We start from the raw sequence: 18,383 nt of genomic DNA, 5'->3' as shown, positions 1-18,383 counted from the left end.
GCCTATTTATCTGGTTGCTGCCAACTACATCAATCACACCCTCTCACCACCGCAACAGCTGCCTTGCATCAATGTGGCTCTGCAGCAGCTGAGGACGAGGGGAGGAGTGTGAAACCGCGTTTAACAGCCTCGGTTCCAGCTGAAGGGGCGCTTTGGACGGGGGGTTGGGGGTTTTGTTAACAGAACATCAGGATCCCATTTAAACCAGAGGGAGGCTCAAGGGAACAGGACAGGGCGTATACTGTGTATGCCAAGGAGGAAGTTGGAGGTCATTTGTGTGTGCATGTTCATATGTATACTTTTTTAAAGCGTGTTTAATCACAGCGATGGGACAGTCGTTTCTCTCTGATGTCAAGCCCATTTTGGAGAGCTGAAATGCTTCTATAACATTGTATTGCTGTGCAGGGGCGTCAACAGGAATTCTGGGACCTGTGAAGTGAAAACTGTTAGTACTGAAGTTTACTGCCTCTGCACACAGCCATGGCTAACTCTCACTGCTTAAAACAGGCAGAGTTAAACTTGTTACAGTCCTCTTGCTAACTGAAATCCAATGAGGTTGGACGACTCAAAAATATTTCCTTTTGCATTTTCTTTTGCATGCTAACGAAGATGAGAACCTAAGAGAGTTATTGTCTGTCATTCAAATTTCAACCTGCAACACATCATTGAAAAAATGATAAGAGACTTGGATTTTTCCAGACCTAAATGTGACAAATAAAAAATAGCCACCACAGTAATCCCTGCAGCCTCATAAACTCGGCTGTACTGTCTTTGATATTGTTAGTTTGTAGTTCCCATTGTTTTCTATTAAGAATTACATCCAGGTTGTGATCAGTGTGTGTTTATTTGCATCCCTCCTCAGTAGAACAGTACATCACTGTCCTCATCCAGCTCCAGGTTAAAGGTCAGGGCTGAGGCATGCTGCTCACATCAGTCCCTCTTTGACCTCTTTCTGCCCAGGCAGGCTGCCAGCCCAAAGCTGTTTACAATCTGGAGGATGCACAAACTGAGGAAACTGATGTGCTATCTGCTACAGTGGCTACGGTGGCTAATACCAGCTTTCTTGTGGAGTCCAGCATCCACTGGGAATGGAAAACTTGAGCCCACCAGTAACTAGAGATGAGCTGGCTCTAAGCTGGTGGTGGAAAAGGTTTAATGGGAAATAGAGTGGAGGAGGTTGAGGGACGGGGGAATGTTGATGAAAAGCATGTGAGTCCTTTTCCCAGCTCCAAAACTCAATCAATACATTTATTAGGCGCAGAGATCACATTATCAAATCAAAATCATGTAGATAAGAGTTGGGAAAGACATGCGTACAGTAAGTTTAATAATGAAATATTGAATTGCAGGATTTTAATGCAGGGTATGCTTGGGGACCTTTCTTTCACAAAGCCATCACAAGTGAATCAAAACACTAAAAATCCAAACCTGTTGATTACTTTTAAAGTACTTTTTATAGGTCAGTGACATTTGGGTTGCATTTTGGTGTTAAAGAGGTGGTGACAGGTCCCTTAAGTAGATCAGTGGAGGACAACTGCTCTTGCACGTGGCAACATATGATTGTCAAATGGCTACCGCTGACATGGTGTGAATCATCTAAGGTTCTGGGGAAAAAAAGGCTCACAAAAATATTTAATTTTACAAAAAAACAAAGTCCATCAAAGTTAAACTGAGAAATACAAACGAAATGGAAAATCACAAGGCGTAACAATGAACAAATCATTGGGAACATTGGTAGGTAGAGGTATGAACTGACACAGAAGAGAAGAAACACTGAGGCTAAAAAAAAGATATTGTGAATTTAAAATCAATACAAACATTACAGTTTTAGTTTCTTCAGCAGCAGAGCAAATGTTTTTTAGCTAAATATGGACAGTATGTACATGAAGATCTCACATCTAAAAAAAGCTGAGAGAAAAATATTCCAGCTTCTTTTCGTTCTTTTAGACATGACACCTTGCTCTGCAAAGGGCAAAAAAACAACAGGTTGCTGTTTGTCATTTCAGAAATAGAGTCTGTGTCGAAGCTGAAGCACACCAACTGACCTGCTGTCCATGACATTCCTAAGTACCACAATACATTATTGTCACTGTGAGTATGGTGGTTGTGTGTGTCCACTGAGTCAACAGGCACAACTACAGAACGTGTTGTATCCATATCTCATATATATATGTATGTGAGTTTAAATTAAACGCTTTTTAAACCTAACTTTCTGAATGCCTCAGACTTTTTCGAAAGCTTCTTAATGGGATCCCTGCACTGAAACGCACCAGAAGGACATTTAACACAATCACTTTCAACACCCATGCATCTGCTTTTCGATAAAGATTTAAAGACATTATATATGTTTATTTTAACAGTACATTTCCTTTTTTTAAGGTTAGAAATTATGCCCAGATGGAAAAGTGTGTATTCGCTCGGGCTTGTAAACACAAACTTCATACAGTCCTGAAGTACCTCTTGAATGTAAGTGGGATAACAGCAGTTGATGAATCACCGGTTTAAAAGGATAAAATTGCTTATATTTATATTTATCAAAATATAAATACAATACGGAGATGAAGTTGGATCCCCGCACTGAAGAAAAAGGCATATCAAAATACACTGCAGTTAAATATACACTTCCTGGTTGAGAAGAAAAGTGCACTGAAGTCTGTAGAGCAGCAGGTGACTGACAAGATATGTTTGATTTGTAACAATGAATAAGCTTTTTAATGTACAAATAGTCAATGTGTGTTTTCTTTTGGTTGGAAATTCTGTTTGAAGTCATTTGTCAATGAGTTATTCTTAAGATTTATCAGTAGTTATTGACATAAAGTACTTGTTGCTAGTCATGCTAAGTTAGCATAAACACATACCTCTCAAATTGTCAAAAACTCAAGTCTCGAGTCCAACCCATTGTTTCCAATTATTTGGAAAATTATTTGCAGCAGGTGAAATATATCGACAGTAGACCTTCAGTGCCATCATTGTTTAGTCATGTTAAATCATCAGAAGTGTAATTTCAGTCGACACACGAGAGGCCCTCCCTCTGCCCTCCATACCACAGACTGCAGGGAGACGCCAGACCGACACACAGTAGAGAGGGAAGAGGGAATTTTGATGCACACTCCTTCCACCCACACACACACACGCACACACACCTATATCACATTAACATTCACAATATAGGCTTTCTGCTGACGCTCTCATTTAGGCGGCTTTCTGGAAAGAGAGAAAGCATGGCATTCCCCCCCCCCACCCACCCACCTTCTGCTAATCCTCTATATACTCCACCTTTAAGTTGCCTCAAGCAAAGAGTATATCAGCCCCTTTATGTTAGGGAATAAAACCAAAGTAGCGTACTTAAATTCTGAATGCTAACATAGCGAAAATCAAATGAACTATTTAAATAAATTGTGGCATCCTAAAAAGAGAGTGATGCAAAAATCCCTCTTGATTTGTTGGTCTTGGTTTTCCTTTGGATAAAGGCATGCAAGGTAGCTGAATTGCATAAATGATTTTGCAAAATGTTGTTGATTTCTAATTTGAACACACACTTTCATTTTGTAAAATTGTCAAAAAAATGTGACCTTAATTATCCCTAATCATTTTTCTAGTCTAGTCTAAGACTGTGACCTGCATCCACCTCTTGGCCTCCCAAAGGGCTAATCTGATATGGTCTGGTGGTCTGGCTGCTTTGTTTTGGAAAACCAGCAGAGGGGTCAGATCCTCATCAGCTCTGATGTTTGTTTACATTCTCACAGTGGGCCATCAGGGACGGATAGTGTCCATTTGGAAGTCAAACCGTGGGAAGGAACAGGGCGATAAATAGCCCAGTGTGAGAGAGTGAGAAGGTGACACTGACACTGTTTGCCCCTTTAAGCCATGGCAGTATTGATGTTACTGTGCTGCTGCATGTCTTTCTGTGGCTTAAACCTCAAGTTGGACCAATCTCTAACATCCATCATGGGGTATCACTTTGCCTTTTATTGGTCTAAAGTGCAAGCCATTTAATTCCACAACCTTGGTTTGATTGATAGTAGCTGCAGACCTTTCTATCTCCATATTCTGCTGTTCTGTCTTCATATTAATCTTGAAAAAAAAATGCTAGTATTCATATTTCTAAAATCACTTTGAAAGTTTTGTTTTTGTTTTCTGAAGGAGTAGTGTCACATAAACTGCAGCACAAGCCTGAACTCCCCTTGAGTACACAATAAGTATTGATCACCAAACCAAACAAAAAAAGACAAGCTTGGCCTTCATCTAAAAATAGCTGGAAAGACAGAAAAGTCGGAAGGCAGATGGATCAATAGGCTGTTAGCAGTCGAGATGCCTCTCCAACAATTTGCAGCACTAATGCCCTACAGATACATAGATAGATAGATACTTTATTGATCCCGAGGGAAATTCAAGGCATCCAGTAGCAGTATACAGACAGGCAGGACACAAGACATTAGTTACAATACACACTCGCTGTTCCCCCTCCCCTCTATATACAATAATCCCCAAAGACAATACGACTTTCACTCCAATATTGATGTGTGTGCACATAAAAAGTTACATATGTTATGTAATTATATTACATAATTAATGTCCATCTTTTTTTATGCATTAAATAGTGTACAATACTATGTTTGATAATTTTTTCTGTTTCAATTTTTGTAAATGGCTTTTATTGAACCAGTACAAATACTGATATTTTAATCAAAGCGGACACACTATATGTCACCCGTTCTCATTGACCTGTGAATTCATTTAAGAAGGATTAACATACTTGTTTTACTCTATTTTCTTATATTTGTAGCAGATGCATGGACAAAAGATAATCCCATATAGGGCTATTCAGTATATTGTAATAGGAAATGCCAAATGGGACTTGCAACATGTGTTTGTTGCTCTTTTATTTTCGTCACACTTGCCTATTTTATTTCCTCAATAGTAAGTAGGTTTTTCTGTTTTCTTCAAGATTAAAAATAGTAAACATGCATTTTTATAAATAAAAAATTAAACAAAAAATGCACATACAAGAACATTTACATTTTTTTTTTCTTAAAGCAAATTAATGTCAGGGATAACAATTCACTTTGAAAATCTTTGAGCAAACTACAGAAGGCAGAATGTGTTCAGTCATTCACTTTCTATCTGCAGCTCTATAGTGCCTCCCCGTGGTCACAAATATGTATTACAATGTAGCTTATAGATCTAACCGCTCAGTGGACACAAAAAAACGTCATTTCCCATCATGGTTGAACTCGGAGCCTTCTACCAAAATATTGTAGACTTACAAAAAAGAAAAAAATAAGCAGCCAGAGAAAAAGCAGACGGAGAAAAAGCCAGAGAAAAAATCCTACTAAAAAGGTCTCAATGTTATTTAATATAGGGTAGATGTAGCCCTAGCCAGTCATTAGGATACTTATTCTGAAACTTATAAGATATAGGCTTTTGGGGGAATTCGTGTTTCCATTAATTAAATGATATTTAATTCATGTAAATAAAGGTTTTATTTTGAAGAATATAAAAGGAAGTGGTTCATTTCATGCTGAGCGATCTGTCACGGTGATACATAGTGCGTATTACTGAGTTATCAGAGTGTGATCTGTAGCCTGTGGATCCTCTGTCAGCACCAGCTCACTGTCACTGTGGGACTCAGGATGAGGCTGCTGCCAGTCGTTGTGAGCGTCTTGTTAACGGTGTCTGTCGCTTATTATGTTTACACCCCGCTGCCTGATTCTATCCAGGACAGGTGGAAGCTGATGATGCTGGATGCTGGATTACGTACTATGATGCATCTGGTGAGAAAGCAACGTTTTCTTCATAAGCGAATACAGTTTTGTTTTTTTTGGCATGTGCTGTGTGTAAGAGGCTTGCAGCAAAACTAAGTGAATACACTCAAAATAATCTTTGATCAAATCGACACAAGTTCTTTACCCTTATCTTCATATTGATCTCAGCTTTATAAAGTTAATGTCAAATTAAAAGCGTTTGTGCAAATAAAAAAAAAGGTCAGCAGCCATGTATGTTTAACAAGTGATAGTGATATCAGAGAAACTCACCGGCCTGCTTCGACATGGACTTTGGCCCCATTACTAAAGCCAAGTGTAATGTAGTGCTAACTTTGAAATGCACAACTTTCATGTCTATACTGACACGAGCTCTTCAAATATTGGAATATAAATCCTATATAAAATAAGATAAAGTCCTACAGAGGAATGCTGGTGATAGATCAGTACTAATAATCTGTTGAAATTCTAAATTTGGGATTTAATATATGGAGGAATATGGTTACACCCACCAACAATTCAAAAATCTAATTTTGCCACATTTCTAAAATGATCTTTTAAAGAAACGTGTTGCACAACCAAGCAGCATTGAGCCAAGCAGCTGTGTCTGCTGCCCTTTTTTAAACTTTTGAGACAGTCTGAGATGTTTGTGTGTCTGAGGGCAAAAGTTCTATGATGTATCAGAGGAAGAGTTCCCTGACGTTTTTTCCACTGCCAGTCCCCTGGCAACATTGTGATGTTTAGCAGAGTCGGGATGGATGAGTTGATCTGTGAGCACAGCGGGAAATATTCAGGAATATGTCAGAATGCACGTAGCATTAATGTAAAACTGTCATTACAGTGTGAGACTCTGTTGCTGCGTTCACACATCAGCTCACTCTGACTTCATGCCCAGAATTATACTCGGGCCGAAAAGAATTGTCCACATGCGTTTATACATTCTGCACAGTTTTGCATATGTTTAAAACACAATCACACCCACCCACCATCATTAATTGTCTCAAAAACTCCACTTAAGGTTATACACTTCTTCTTTTTTTCCCCTTTTAAGACCTCTTGGATGGATCAGTCAGTCGTCCACCAGTCCATCAGGTCTATCCAGATCATGGTAACAGATATGACCAGTTCTGAGACTAATGGAGGGGTCACGCCTGGAGTGAAAGTCAGCGACATCACCTTTGCCGGCGTCCCGGTCCGTTTGTACGAGCCCCCGGCTGGAGGGGAGGGACATCTGAGGAGAGGGCTGATGTTCTTCCATGGAGGAGGCTGGGCCCTCGGCAGTGTAAGTGAGTACAGACATTGTACCTCAATAATGAACCGTAGAGGTCTAGTTTACTCATTATATGTTATAGACAACCAAGCGTGAGCAGCTCTTATTCAATGTGTTATAAATGCTACTTTGAATGCTTTGTAAAGCATCATGTCTGTAGATTTACAGCATTTCTGCATCAGAGAGCAATGATTCGCCTATTGAACAAATAGTATAGTAATTTCACACATAGCTTTTGTTTTCATATCTATTTATATCTGCACCTTATTGTGTAAATACTACTAACCTTATGTAAATACTTGCTGTTGTTTTTTTTTATCCCACCCTACGAGCCAATGCAACAAAATTTTCGTTCTTATCTACGCTGTAAAGTTCAAGTTTAACTGACAATAAAGAAAGTCTCAGTCTCACCAGAGGAGTTTCTGTTGTAACGTTGTGTTATCATGGTGTGCATATTGTTAACTTCTCTTATCCACTCTCCTCCATCCCTCTTTCTTCAGAGGAGAGGTCCTATGATCAGGTCAACAGGATGGTGTCAGACGAGCTCAATGCAGTTGTGGTCTCTGTTGAGTAAGTGTGTCTCCTCCAGCAACACTGATCTCTGCTTAAAGTGACTAATAAATAAATACACCATGTCAAAAATGAGATAGAGTCAAGCTTTCACGTTAAAGTGCAGATATGCATACACCCACGGTAAGCAGAAGAATATATTGCTCAATAATAAGAAGGGGGGGCACACTTGGTTAATGAATGTTTGTTGCTTTCTGAAACCTCAGAGTCTATTTCATCCAATGTCTGCGTGTCAGGTATCGTCTGTATCCAGAGGTGCACTTCCCTGTGCCGTATTTAGACTGCCTCACTGCTGCCAAACACTTCCTGTCCGAGGAGGTTTTGTCGAGGTATGCCATCGACCCCGAGCGTGTGGCTGTGTCAGGAGACAGCGCAGGAGGAAACCTGGCAGCTGCTGTGTCTCAGGAGGTACAGTGACACACGCCATCGTAGGAATGGCTGCAAAACACACTTTAAATTAAAGGGCAGAAGATTTATCAATCACTCTGTGTAATATTATTTATGTACATAGGCCTGGCAGTCTAAGCCTGTCAGCATAACAAAGTGCTAGTTAGGACCAACAAGCCTTAACTGGAAGCTTTATCAAATTTGACATTTTTAAAAGTATTCTTAAAAGTAGAGAAGGTGAAAGTCTGGCCCAAAGTGAAAGCTGATTTCAAAGGTATGCCTCACATAGTACTTTTATAACTTTAAGGACCTGGCCTGTACTCTGTGAGGTCACCGATCTCGAAAGGTCAGAATGTGATTTTTAAGGGGGGCGTAGAACTTGACCATGTGTAACATTGGAGCCGACTGGACGGAAGAGCGCTGTGTGTTGCTGACTGACTGTTTAAGTATCGAGCTCACGCTGTGAGTTTATACAAATATTACAAAGTTGCAGATGCAACTAAAAAAATAAACAAAACTTCCATGTAAATGCATGCTTCCTTTGATGATATTTAAGTCTTTAGTTCCTGTATCGTGAAATGACATTGAACTCGTTTTTTTGTAATTCTTTGTTCAGATTTCCATGGATGACACGTTGAGTGTGAAATTCAGCGTCCAGGCACTGATCTACCCGGCAGTCCAAGCTCTGGACTTCAATACTCCCTCCTACCTGCAGAACGAGTATATGCCTATTCTCTACCGGTCTTTTGCAATCCGCTTATGGCTGCAGTACCTCGATGTCGACCTCTCTCTTGTTTCCCAAATTGTAACAAAAAATCACAGCTCCTTACAACACACACACATCACCCCTGAGCTGAGGGCGCGGCTCGACTGGAACGTCCTCCTTCACCCGAAATACAGAAAGAACTACAAGCCTGTGATAGTGGAAAAGGGATCTCAGGGGTCTATGAAAGATATGGCTGCACTGCTGGATGTGAGATCATCACCCCTGTTAGCTGGCCCGGAGGTTTTAGCTAAATGCCCCCGGGCGTACGTGATTACGTGCGAGCACGACGTGTTGAGGGATGATGGTCTAATGTACGTACAGCGCCTGCTGGATGCAGGAGTGACAGTTACCAACCACCACTATGAGGACGGCTTCCACGGGTGTTTCAGCTTTATAAATTGGCCCCTGGATTTTGATATAGGCAGGAGGGTGAGCAGGGGTTACATCGACTGGCTCAAGAACAACCTGTAGACGTGTGTGAACTCTCAAGGACAGTGGTCGATGTTGTGCTCTCTCTGTGTGCACTGACTCAAATGTTTTCTATGCACTTACTGACGTTGTTTCCACCTTCTCTCTGATGTATGTCACTTTGGAGAAAAGCGTCCTCGAAATGAATTGTAGAGCAATGGTTATGATTCAAACCTAATAAAAAATTAATGAAAGCATACATTTAAACAGTTATTGTATGATCTAGCGAGTAAAATTTTGTAAAAATACAGCCAGTGCACAAGATGTGATGCATCAAAGGCTATTTCAACAAAGAGTGTGTTTTAAAACCTACTGAGCATTCAGATTGTGCATCGAACCCCTCAAGGACTTGAACCTCTAAGACCAAATGCATCATCTTTGAGTGTCATTACATCTGATAATCACTTTGTTACTTAATGGCAACATTATGTGTATCATGCTCTTAGTTTACTCTGATTAAAACATGTGTGATTTTAATGTCTTGGATACAGAAACATGTAGCGAATCATAGTTTTACAGTTCTGTAACATTTGCTCTCCACCAACTGGACATATGCAAGGGCTTGAAATATCATTTTACACCCAAATGTGATTTTTCACATTTTTAATATTTCATATGTAACACAAATGCCATGTGTCTCTGCCGTCTGTTGTTATGATGAATGTTGATGATGAAATTCATAAAGTCACAATTATGAAGAAGAATCGTGTCTGTACTTTGACTTATACTTGCCGCATCAGTTTGGGATGTTCAATATTGATCAGTGAGACAAAAACAGCTTGTTATACATATAACATATCTTTTAACCCCCATAAGTAGAACAGTTCACCTTTGGCTAATCCTCTAAATACTCTGTATCTAAGCTGCTTTAAGCAGAGAGTATATATCAACCTCTTTCTATAAAGGGAATAAAACCAACATACTTCAAGGTATAATACATGACATTCTGACATCCCTGTACAGAATCCTGACCTAAGTATTTTTTTGTCACACTTGCCAGTTTCATTAACCCAATGGTAACTGGGAATTTTCTGTTTTCTCAAAAAGTAAATACGTTTTTTTTTGATAAATAAAACATTGCAAGCATTTTTAAGCGAATTACTTTCAGGGCTAATATTAATCTTGAAAATGAGCAAACTACCGACATATAAAGTATAATGTGTGCAGTCATTCACTTTAAGTCTGCAGCTCTATTGTGCCTTTCCGTGATTAACAGTTTGTTGGCTATTACAATGTGCTGATCCAACAGCTTTCCCAGATATCAGTTCGTTGTCATGAGTCATATAAGTCATTATCTTTTTATTTTTTTAAACTGGGATTTTTTTTTTTAAACAAGAGGCTTCTGCAAGATTAAAAACAAGCTGTAAATCGGAAATAACAAAGGGGGGGAAAGGCCAAATGTTGTTTGGTATAGGGTAAATGTAGACCTAGCCAGTCATTAAGCTACTTATTTTAAAACGTTTAAAATATGACATTTTTTTGTTAATTTTTATTTTGAAAAATCCTGACAAAAGCATGACAAAAAAAGTATTATTTTGAACTTTAAACGGAAGTGGTTCATTTCATGCTTAGTGGTCTGTCTCGGTAATACCTAGTCCTTTTAACTAAATTATCAGAGTGTGATCTGCAGCCTGTGGAATCTCTGTCAGCACCAGCGCACTGTCACTGTGGGACTCAGGATGAGGCTGCTGCCTGTCGTTGTGAGCGTCTTGTTAACGGTGTCTGTCGCTTATTATGTTTACATCCCGCTGCCTGATTCTATCCAGGACCAATGGAAGCTGATGATGCTGGATGCTGGATTCCGTACTACGCTGCATCTGGTGAGAAAGCAATGTTTAAGATAAGGGAACATTTTTGGCATGTGCTGTATGTTAGATATAGTGCATATTTTCAGTATACTGTTTTAGTGTTTTATGTTTTGTTGTACAAAGGGCATGTTTATACGTTTTTCTTCCTTGTGTACCTTTTTATAAATGCTGAAAAAAGGGGAAAAAACAGTATTTATCAACTTTGTATGTCATAATGATGTATTTTTGTATCTATATGGTTGGCTGCTCTTTGTTTGTCTGTGTCTCTGTCACTTGTGTTGTTGCTTGTCCAGGACATTCTTAAAAGAGAGATGTTTAATCTCAATGAGTTTTTCTCTCATGATTTAATAAATAGACAAAATAAATGCAATGAAACAAATGAAATGAAAGAGGATTGCAGCAAAAATAAGTGAATGCAGCAGGTGTACAATTTAAAATCATCTATAATCCAATCTGCACAAGTTCTTAACCCTTCTCTTCACATTTATCTCAGCTTAAAAGCAGTGTTTGTGCAAATAAAAAAAGGTGAGCTGCCATGTATGTTTAATAAGTGACGGTGATATCAGAGAAACTCACCCGGCCTGCTTCAACATGGACATTGACCCCATTACTAAAGCCAAGTGTAATGGAGAGCTAACTCTGAAAGGCACAACTTTAATGTTTATACTGAGAAGATCTCAGTTAAAAAAAAAAATATATATATATATATATATATATATATAACTATTTTTTTTAAAGTATTGTGTTGTCAGCAGAGTAGATCTTGTGACACTAAGAGCCGTAAAATCTCCATACTGAGGCAAATCATGCCCTCAAACTCCAAGTAGTAGTAATGTATTTGTATGCATTAAGACTAGTCGACTGTGTTTTTCCTTATACTAGAGGGTATTTTTAAGCTTGAATCCATTAAAGCTCTTTCATAACACCAGTGTGAAATATACAACTGTTGTGAAAGAGTTTTACACCACATCAACGGTTCACTTTTGAAAGTGTGCTTCTGTTTTCGCTAACATGTTACAAAGCACCATTACGAGAGAGAACGAGACACTTTTCACTCTCACCTTTGTTCTACATTTGGAAAAAGCAGCTGTAGGTGACGAGTACTGAGCGACATTGGCGAGGGAGTTTACACATTAATGGTTTATAGTGGAGGCTTGTTTGCTCCAAAGCTGATTATACTGTTGGTGCATGTTATTCGACATTGTTTTGTATCTTCCTTCTTCAAATATTAGAAATATAGGTCCTATGGGATTAAATTAAATCCTACCACAGACAACTGGTCTGCAGGTAACAGATCAGTACTTTTAAGTTTAGGTTTTAGAATGGGTATATGGCTGTAAAAAGTTGCACCCGCCTAAATAAAAGTCAAATGTTATCACAAAGCTAAAATTATCTTTTTATTAAGAAACTTGTTACACAATCAAGCAGCATTGAGCCAAGCAGCTGTGTCTGCTGGCCTGTTTTAAACTTTGGAGACAGTCTGAGATGATTGTTTGTGTGAGGACAAAAGTTCTATGATGTGTCAGTAAGACACAGTGCAGGGGGATAAAGGTCTGGTGGTATTTTCACACATGCATACATTTCTTGATTTTTTTTTTAAACATTTTTTTAAGTTGAGCTGCAAGTGTGTGAATGCAAACAATAAAATGTGTAACCTGGTCCTTTTGCTGCTGGCCCACCAGTAAAATGTTGCTGTGTAGCTGATGAATGAGTGGATTTGTGAACACAGCGAGAAATATGTCAGGATAAATGTTGCAGACTCTGTTGATGCATTCACACATCAGCTCAGTCCGACTTCATGCTGAAATTTTCATTGGGTAAAGGTCTAGTCAGAGGGAAAAGAATTGTCCACCTGCCATCATACATTCAGCACAGTTTGTTTTTTTCAGGCCGATTGGACAGATCAGCTTGGCTTCAATCACTACATCAGGTCTATCAGGCAGAACACAGAGGGTTTCGAGAGCATGTTAACAGATAAGGCCAGTTCTGAGACTAATGGAGGGGTCACGCCTGGAGTGAAAGTCAGCGACATCACCTTTGCCGGCATCCCGGTCCGTTTGTACGAGCCCCCGGCTGGAGGGGAGGGACATCTGAGGAGAGGGCTGATGTTCTTCCATGGAGGAGGCTGGGCCCTCGGCAGTACAAGTGAGTACAGACATTGTATCTCAATAATGAACCGTGGAGGTCTATTTTACTCATTATATGTTATAGACAACCAAGAGTGAGCAGCTCTTATTCAATGTGTTATAAATGCTACTTTGAATGCTTTGTAAAGCATCATGTCTGTAGATTTACAGCATTTCTGCATCAGAGAGCAATGATTCGCCTATTTTCAACAAGAGGAGTTTCTGTTGTGACTCAGTTTTTGATGTGTGATGCCATGGTGTAGATATCGAAATAGTTCATTCAGATAAAACATATTTTTTGTCCAATTCTCTAATCCACTCTCCTCCGTCCCTCTTGCATTTCCTCAGAGAAGGGGTCTTATGATGAGGTCAACAGGATGGTGTCAGACGAGCTCAATGCAGTTGTGGTCTCCGTTGAGTAAGTGTGTCTCCTCCTGCAACACTGATCTCGGGTTTTAACACCTTTCTCCTCAAAATAACAAAAAATAAATGAACACAAACTGAGACAGACTTTAGAAAGCCCTCATCTGAGCAGTTTTTAAAATAGGTTAAACAGAAAGACCTTAAAGTGCAGATATTCATGCATCCACATAACCAGAAGTTCAGTAATCAAAAAGGGGGGTGGGAGGGACGCACTTGGTAAATGAATGCATGTGTGTTGATACAGACAATTGTACTGTTGATTTTACGCCACTGTTTTTACAGGTTAAGTAAGTAACTTTAAATGTAGAAAAAATGCCCATATTCAAATACCCAATGCTTTCTGAAACCTCAGAGTCTATTTCATCCAATGTCTGCGTGTCAGGTATCGTCTGTATCCAGAGGTGCACTTCCCTGTGCCGTATTTAGACTGCCTCACTGCTGCCAAACACTTCCTGTCCGAGGAGGTTTTGTCGAGGTATGCCATCGACCCCGAGCGTGTGGCTGTGTCAGGAGACAGCGCAGGAGGAAACCTGGCAGCTGCTGTGTCTCAGGAGGTACAGTAACACACGCCATCGTAGGAACGCTCCATTGCAGAGTTGCTCCTAGTGGCAAAATCAGGATATTTTTAGTGTTCGCCACAAAGTTTAGACTAGATCCTAGTGTCTTAGCCCTAAGTGTAAAACTGTTCAGAGTAGGACTGAGGAGGACTTCGAACAGTATTAAGCATTGTCTGAAGCTGTGAAGAACGTGGAGAAATGTTCTCCAAACACGACATGAAGAATATTTTTGAATCATAGTTGGGCAGAACAGACAACAAATATTAACTGTTTTTCAGTACAAAGTGAGATGTTTCATTTAGACCACAAGGGACTGTTTTAAAAGAAGGAAAAGAGGGATTATACGTCTATTTAAATCCCTGGACGTTATATGATGTTTAACTAGGTTCTTGTAAGTTTTTTTTTTTAATTATTTGTCCAGATTTCCACGGATGACACGTTGAGTGTGAAATTCAGCGTCCAGGTACTGATCTATCCAGTCCTCCAAGCTCTGGACTTCAATACTCCCTCCTACCTGCAGAACGAGTACATGCCTATTCTCTACCGGTCCATAATGATCCGCTTCTGGCTGCAGTACCTCGATGTCGACCTCTCTTTTGTTCCCCAGTTTATAACAAACAATCACAGCTCCTTACAACACACACACATCACCCCTGAGCTGAGGGCGCGGCTCGACTGGAACGTCCTCCTTCACCCGAAATACAGAAAGAACTACAAGCCTGTGATAGTGGAAAAGGGATCTCAGGGGTCTATGAAAGACGTGCCTGGGCTGCTGGATGTGAGATCATCACCCCTGTTAGCTGGCCCGGAGGTTTTAGCTAAATGCCCCCGGGCGTACGTGATTACATGCGAGCACGACGTGTTGAGGGATGATGGTCTAATGTACGTACAGCGCCTGCTGGATGCAGGAGTGACAGTTACCAACCACCACTATGAGGACGGCTTCCACGGGTGTTTCAGCTTTATAAATTGGCCCCTGGATTTTGACGTAGGCAGGAGGGTGAGGAGGGGTTACATCGACTGGCTCAAGAACAACCTGTAGACGTGTGTAATGTGCATGCAAGAGAGTGCATCCGTTTTTTTGCGGAGCATTAACACGTGTGTTTCGGATGATATCAAATCGACAAGTCCTTGTTTTATGAATCCCAGACTTGTACATCTTTTTGTATTAGACAGTCATCAGGCCCTCATGTACTTGCAGATGCATGCCAGCTGAGGAAGTTTGAAGTGTACATGACGTGTAAAGATTTCTGACGATCTGAAATGTAAAATGTCAAATATATTTAACCTTCTGACTAACACTGTGAGCTTCGGGGGGGGGGGGGACTAACCAAATGCAAAGGAATAATACGACAATCATGCAGCTCAAGAAGAGGATATCTTCTCTCAAGGACATCTATGACCAAATGCACTCATCATCTTTGAGTTTCATTACATCTGATAATCACTTTGTTACTTAAAGGCAACATTTTGTATATGTTCATGCCCTTAGTTGACTCTGATTAAACCCTGGTGTCATTTGAATGTCTTGGATACAGAATCATAGTTTCAGATCTGCAAAGTCAAATATTATCATATCACACGCAAGTGTAATTGTTCACGTTAATATTATATATGTGACACAAATGTCCTGTGTCTTTTCCATCTGTTGCTGTTGAACAACATGAAGTCAGACTCATGAAGCGCTTACACTTCACCCTGCTCATCAGTTCGGGACGTCCGATGTTGCTCAGTGAGTGACTCTTGTAGCCGTTCTTCTGATTAAAGCCTTGCTGAACTGGCTTTGTCTCAACTTGTTTGACTTCAAGTTGACATTTTGAAACCCTTCAATGTCCCATTTTTATAAATGTTGCACCTTTATAATGTGGTGAGTGACTGAGGTGACGTTCAATGCAACTACTTTACAGGACTTGTTATTTTTTTGGTTGCATATTCACAGGATTTGGTATTATTATAATGGAAACAGGTGAAGTAGAAAATAGGAAATAATCAAATAAATCACTTACAGTTCAACACTTCAGTGAAGTTAATGAGTTACATTTACAGCGTTACAATGAGCTGCAGAGGAATGAAGGCACATTTCTGGGTCAATCTATGCAGTGTGTAATGCCACAGCCCCCTCTAGGGGTCTGAACACAACATGAATTTATGTGGTTTCAACTTAACAGACAACTGTCATATTCAGGGTTCAGATGTAACGCATACATATCTTAAAGCAAGTTAGAGGTGGATAAACTTTTTAGTATTTTTTTCCACTCTTCACTTATTGAAGAAATATTCTCCTTTCTTCACTCGTCTGTTTATCTGATGTCGAATCATTTTGCAGATTCGTACTTTCACAATCAAGATTAAAGAATAAACTATCCATGAACACGCTGATAAGATGCAATCAATTACTCCTCAACCTGCTACGACAGTACAATAAAATGATCCAATAAAAACACAAAACACACAGGGGCTGCATTCCATATATTATCAAAGCAAATATATCTGCACTTAGATATTAAACACACTGATAGTCCAAGCTACACAGCATGGATTGTGTGTTGAATATTAACCTCTGTGCAGCCTGTTTCTTTGCACCAACCGAACACCCTTCCTCTGGCACACTATCGCAATCATTTGCAAGTGTGTGCCTGCATTGTGCTACTGCAGCACTTTTCTGCACTGGTCTTTGTTTTAAAAATGAGACAATGAGCAGCTGTGGGGCTCAGAGAGGAATTTAGGGAGATTCCACAACTTTTACAAGACGAATGCTGGGAGGAGAAGCCTGCGGGGAAGGAAAAGGGGAGTGGAAGACAGGGGAGGATAGAACAAGTTTAAATTGGTCTTTATATCCATTATTCATCTTCTCTGTGTGTGGTTTTTATTCAAGCTCTTCTTTGTGGAGGAAAATGCTATTCGTATATATCAAAACAACATTTTTACTGAAGTTTTCCCGTTTCCAATCATCGCTTGAACTAGATTTCAGATTGGACAACAAGCGTGGGCTTGAAAAATAGTGGAAGATACTCAAAAGAAGTTGTAAATAATTGTGTTCAAACGTTTGTGTGTTCTGAAGTTTCAATCTATTTTTTTTCAAGGCAATCAAACTGATTTTAATCAAAATTGTGGTGCGCTTGTTTTGTGGTTAGTGACTGATTTTGCCATTCATTGAAAAAAATCATTAAATATAACACTTTTTTTTTTTTTTTTAAAGATTTCTTTTTGGAGTTGGTTCAAACCTGAAGTATCTCTAGAAGGAAAACTGGCTCAAAAATCTATCTGAGCCAGGCTAGCATTTAGCATTATTTCCTGCCTTTGTAAAGGGTGATAAGTAATCAAAAAACGTCCCTCTCATTTTATTACTTAAACTATTAAACTGCTTTTATTTTTGCTGTCTGCACAGAGCAATTCGTTCTGCTTCCTGTTTGATCATTTATCAGCCATGTTGAATGTTATCAAAAGTGAAGCTGTGGTATTTGGCCTTGAACTTTCAGTTCTTGGCTGATAGCGGCTCGGAAATGAAAGCAAAGGAGAGGAAAATAGGAGGAAAAATATGAAACAAAAGTGTCCTCTAATAATTACAAATACGAGATGTCTTGAGACACATGCAGGTGTATGTACAGATGTAAAAACTGAACTTCAGGCAAGCATGGCGTTCCATTTTGCAAATGATGAAGAGCAGACAGTAACAGTCTCATTTAAATGCAGACAAAAAGAGCATGTTGACCAGCATGTTGAGGATTGAAGATCAGAGCCTGCTGCATGGAGACATTCCCCACACAGCGCTGAGCTTGGAGAATAATTGAACCAAAGAGAGGGAAAACAAAAAATGATCATCAGAATGATGTTAAATAAAATGATTCAACGTTGTTTAAAATGAAAGCAAACGCTAACAATTCCCTACACACGTCCCATCTCCCTTCCTCTCTATATCTGTGTTTTCTATGAGAGTGTAGACAAGCATGTCTCTCAGGGTGTCATCTTCCCCGCCTGAGGCCACACAGTCTTCACATATCACTCACCGTCTCCGTACTTGTGTCTGACAGGCCTGGGAAATGACTCACTTAAGGGAACACAGGGATCTCTTATCGCTTTCTTTTCTGCATTTTAAGATTTGCATCTCAAACAGGAAACAAACTAAATGCTTATTTCCCCTTTGTTGTCGTCGCACCTGTTTTAACTTCCAACATGTTTTCCTGGCACAGTCCAACAAGTGTGAACATCACTGCTTCATGTGTGCTCGTGTGAATTTGCTACACAT

The 18,383-nt window shown here is 39.7% G+C and overlaps 1 protein-coding gene across 1 annotated transcript in view; it reads left to right on the top strand.

Annotated features, from left to right (window-relative positions):
* The window catches only part of nceh1a (neutral cholesterol ester hydrolase 1a), a gene marked incomplete at its 3' end in the record, with an annotated part of 204,343 nt that extends 189,164 nt beyond the window's left edge, over positions 1-15,179 (top strand). Inside the window, exons 2-11 of the mRNA XM_079369237.1 lie at positions 5,610-5,774; positions 6,814-7,048; positions 7,533-7,602; positions 7,839-8,010; positions 8,606-9,222; positions 10,854-11,043; positions 12,921-13,176; positions 13,506-13,575; positions 13,963-14,134; positions 14,559-15,179. Of these exons, the coding sequence (XP_079225363.1) occupies positions 5,634-5,774; positions 6,814-7,048; positions 7,533-7,602; positions 7,839-8,010; positions 8,606-9,222; positions 10,854-11,043; positions 12,921-13,176; positions 13,506-13,575; positions 13,963-14,134; positions 14,559-15,179 (2,544 nt within the window). The 5' untranslated portion in view covers positions 5,610-5,633. The remainder of the gene's footprint in view (positions 1-5,609; positions 5,775-6,813; positions 7,049-7,532; positions 7,603-7,838; positions 8,011-8,605; positions 9,223-10,853; positions 11,044-12,920; positions 13,177-13,505; positions 13,576-13,962; positions 14,135-14,558) is intronic.
* Between the last annotated feature and the right edge of the window lie 3,204 nt (positions 15,180-18,383).

Source organism: Symphodus melops (assembly GCF_947650265.1).
Source record: "Symphodus melops genome assembly, chromosome: 19".
Lineage (NCBI taxonomy): Eukaryota > Metazoa > Chordata > Actinopteri > Labriformes > Labridae > Symphodus > Symphodus melops.
Note: the sequence above shows the minus strand (reverse complement) of the source record. Positions and strands in the feature narration are given on the sequence as shown.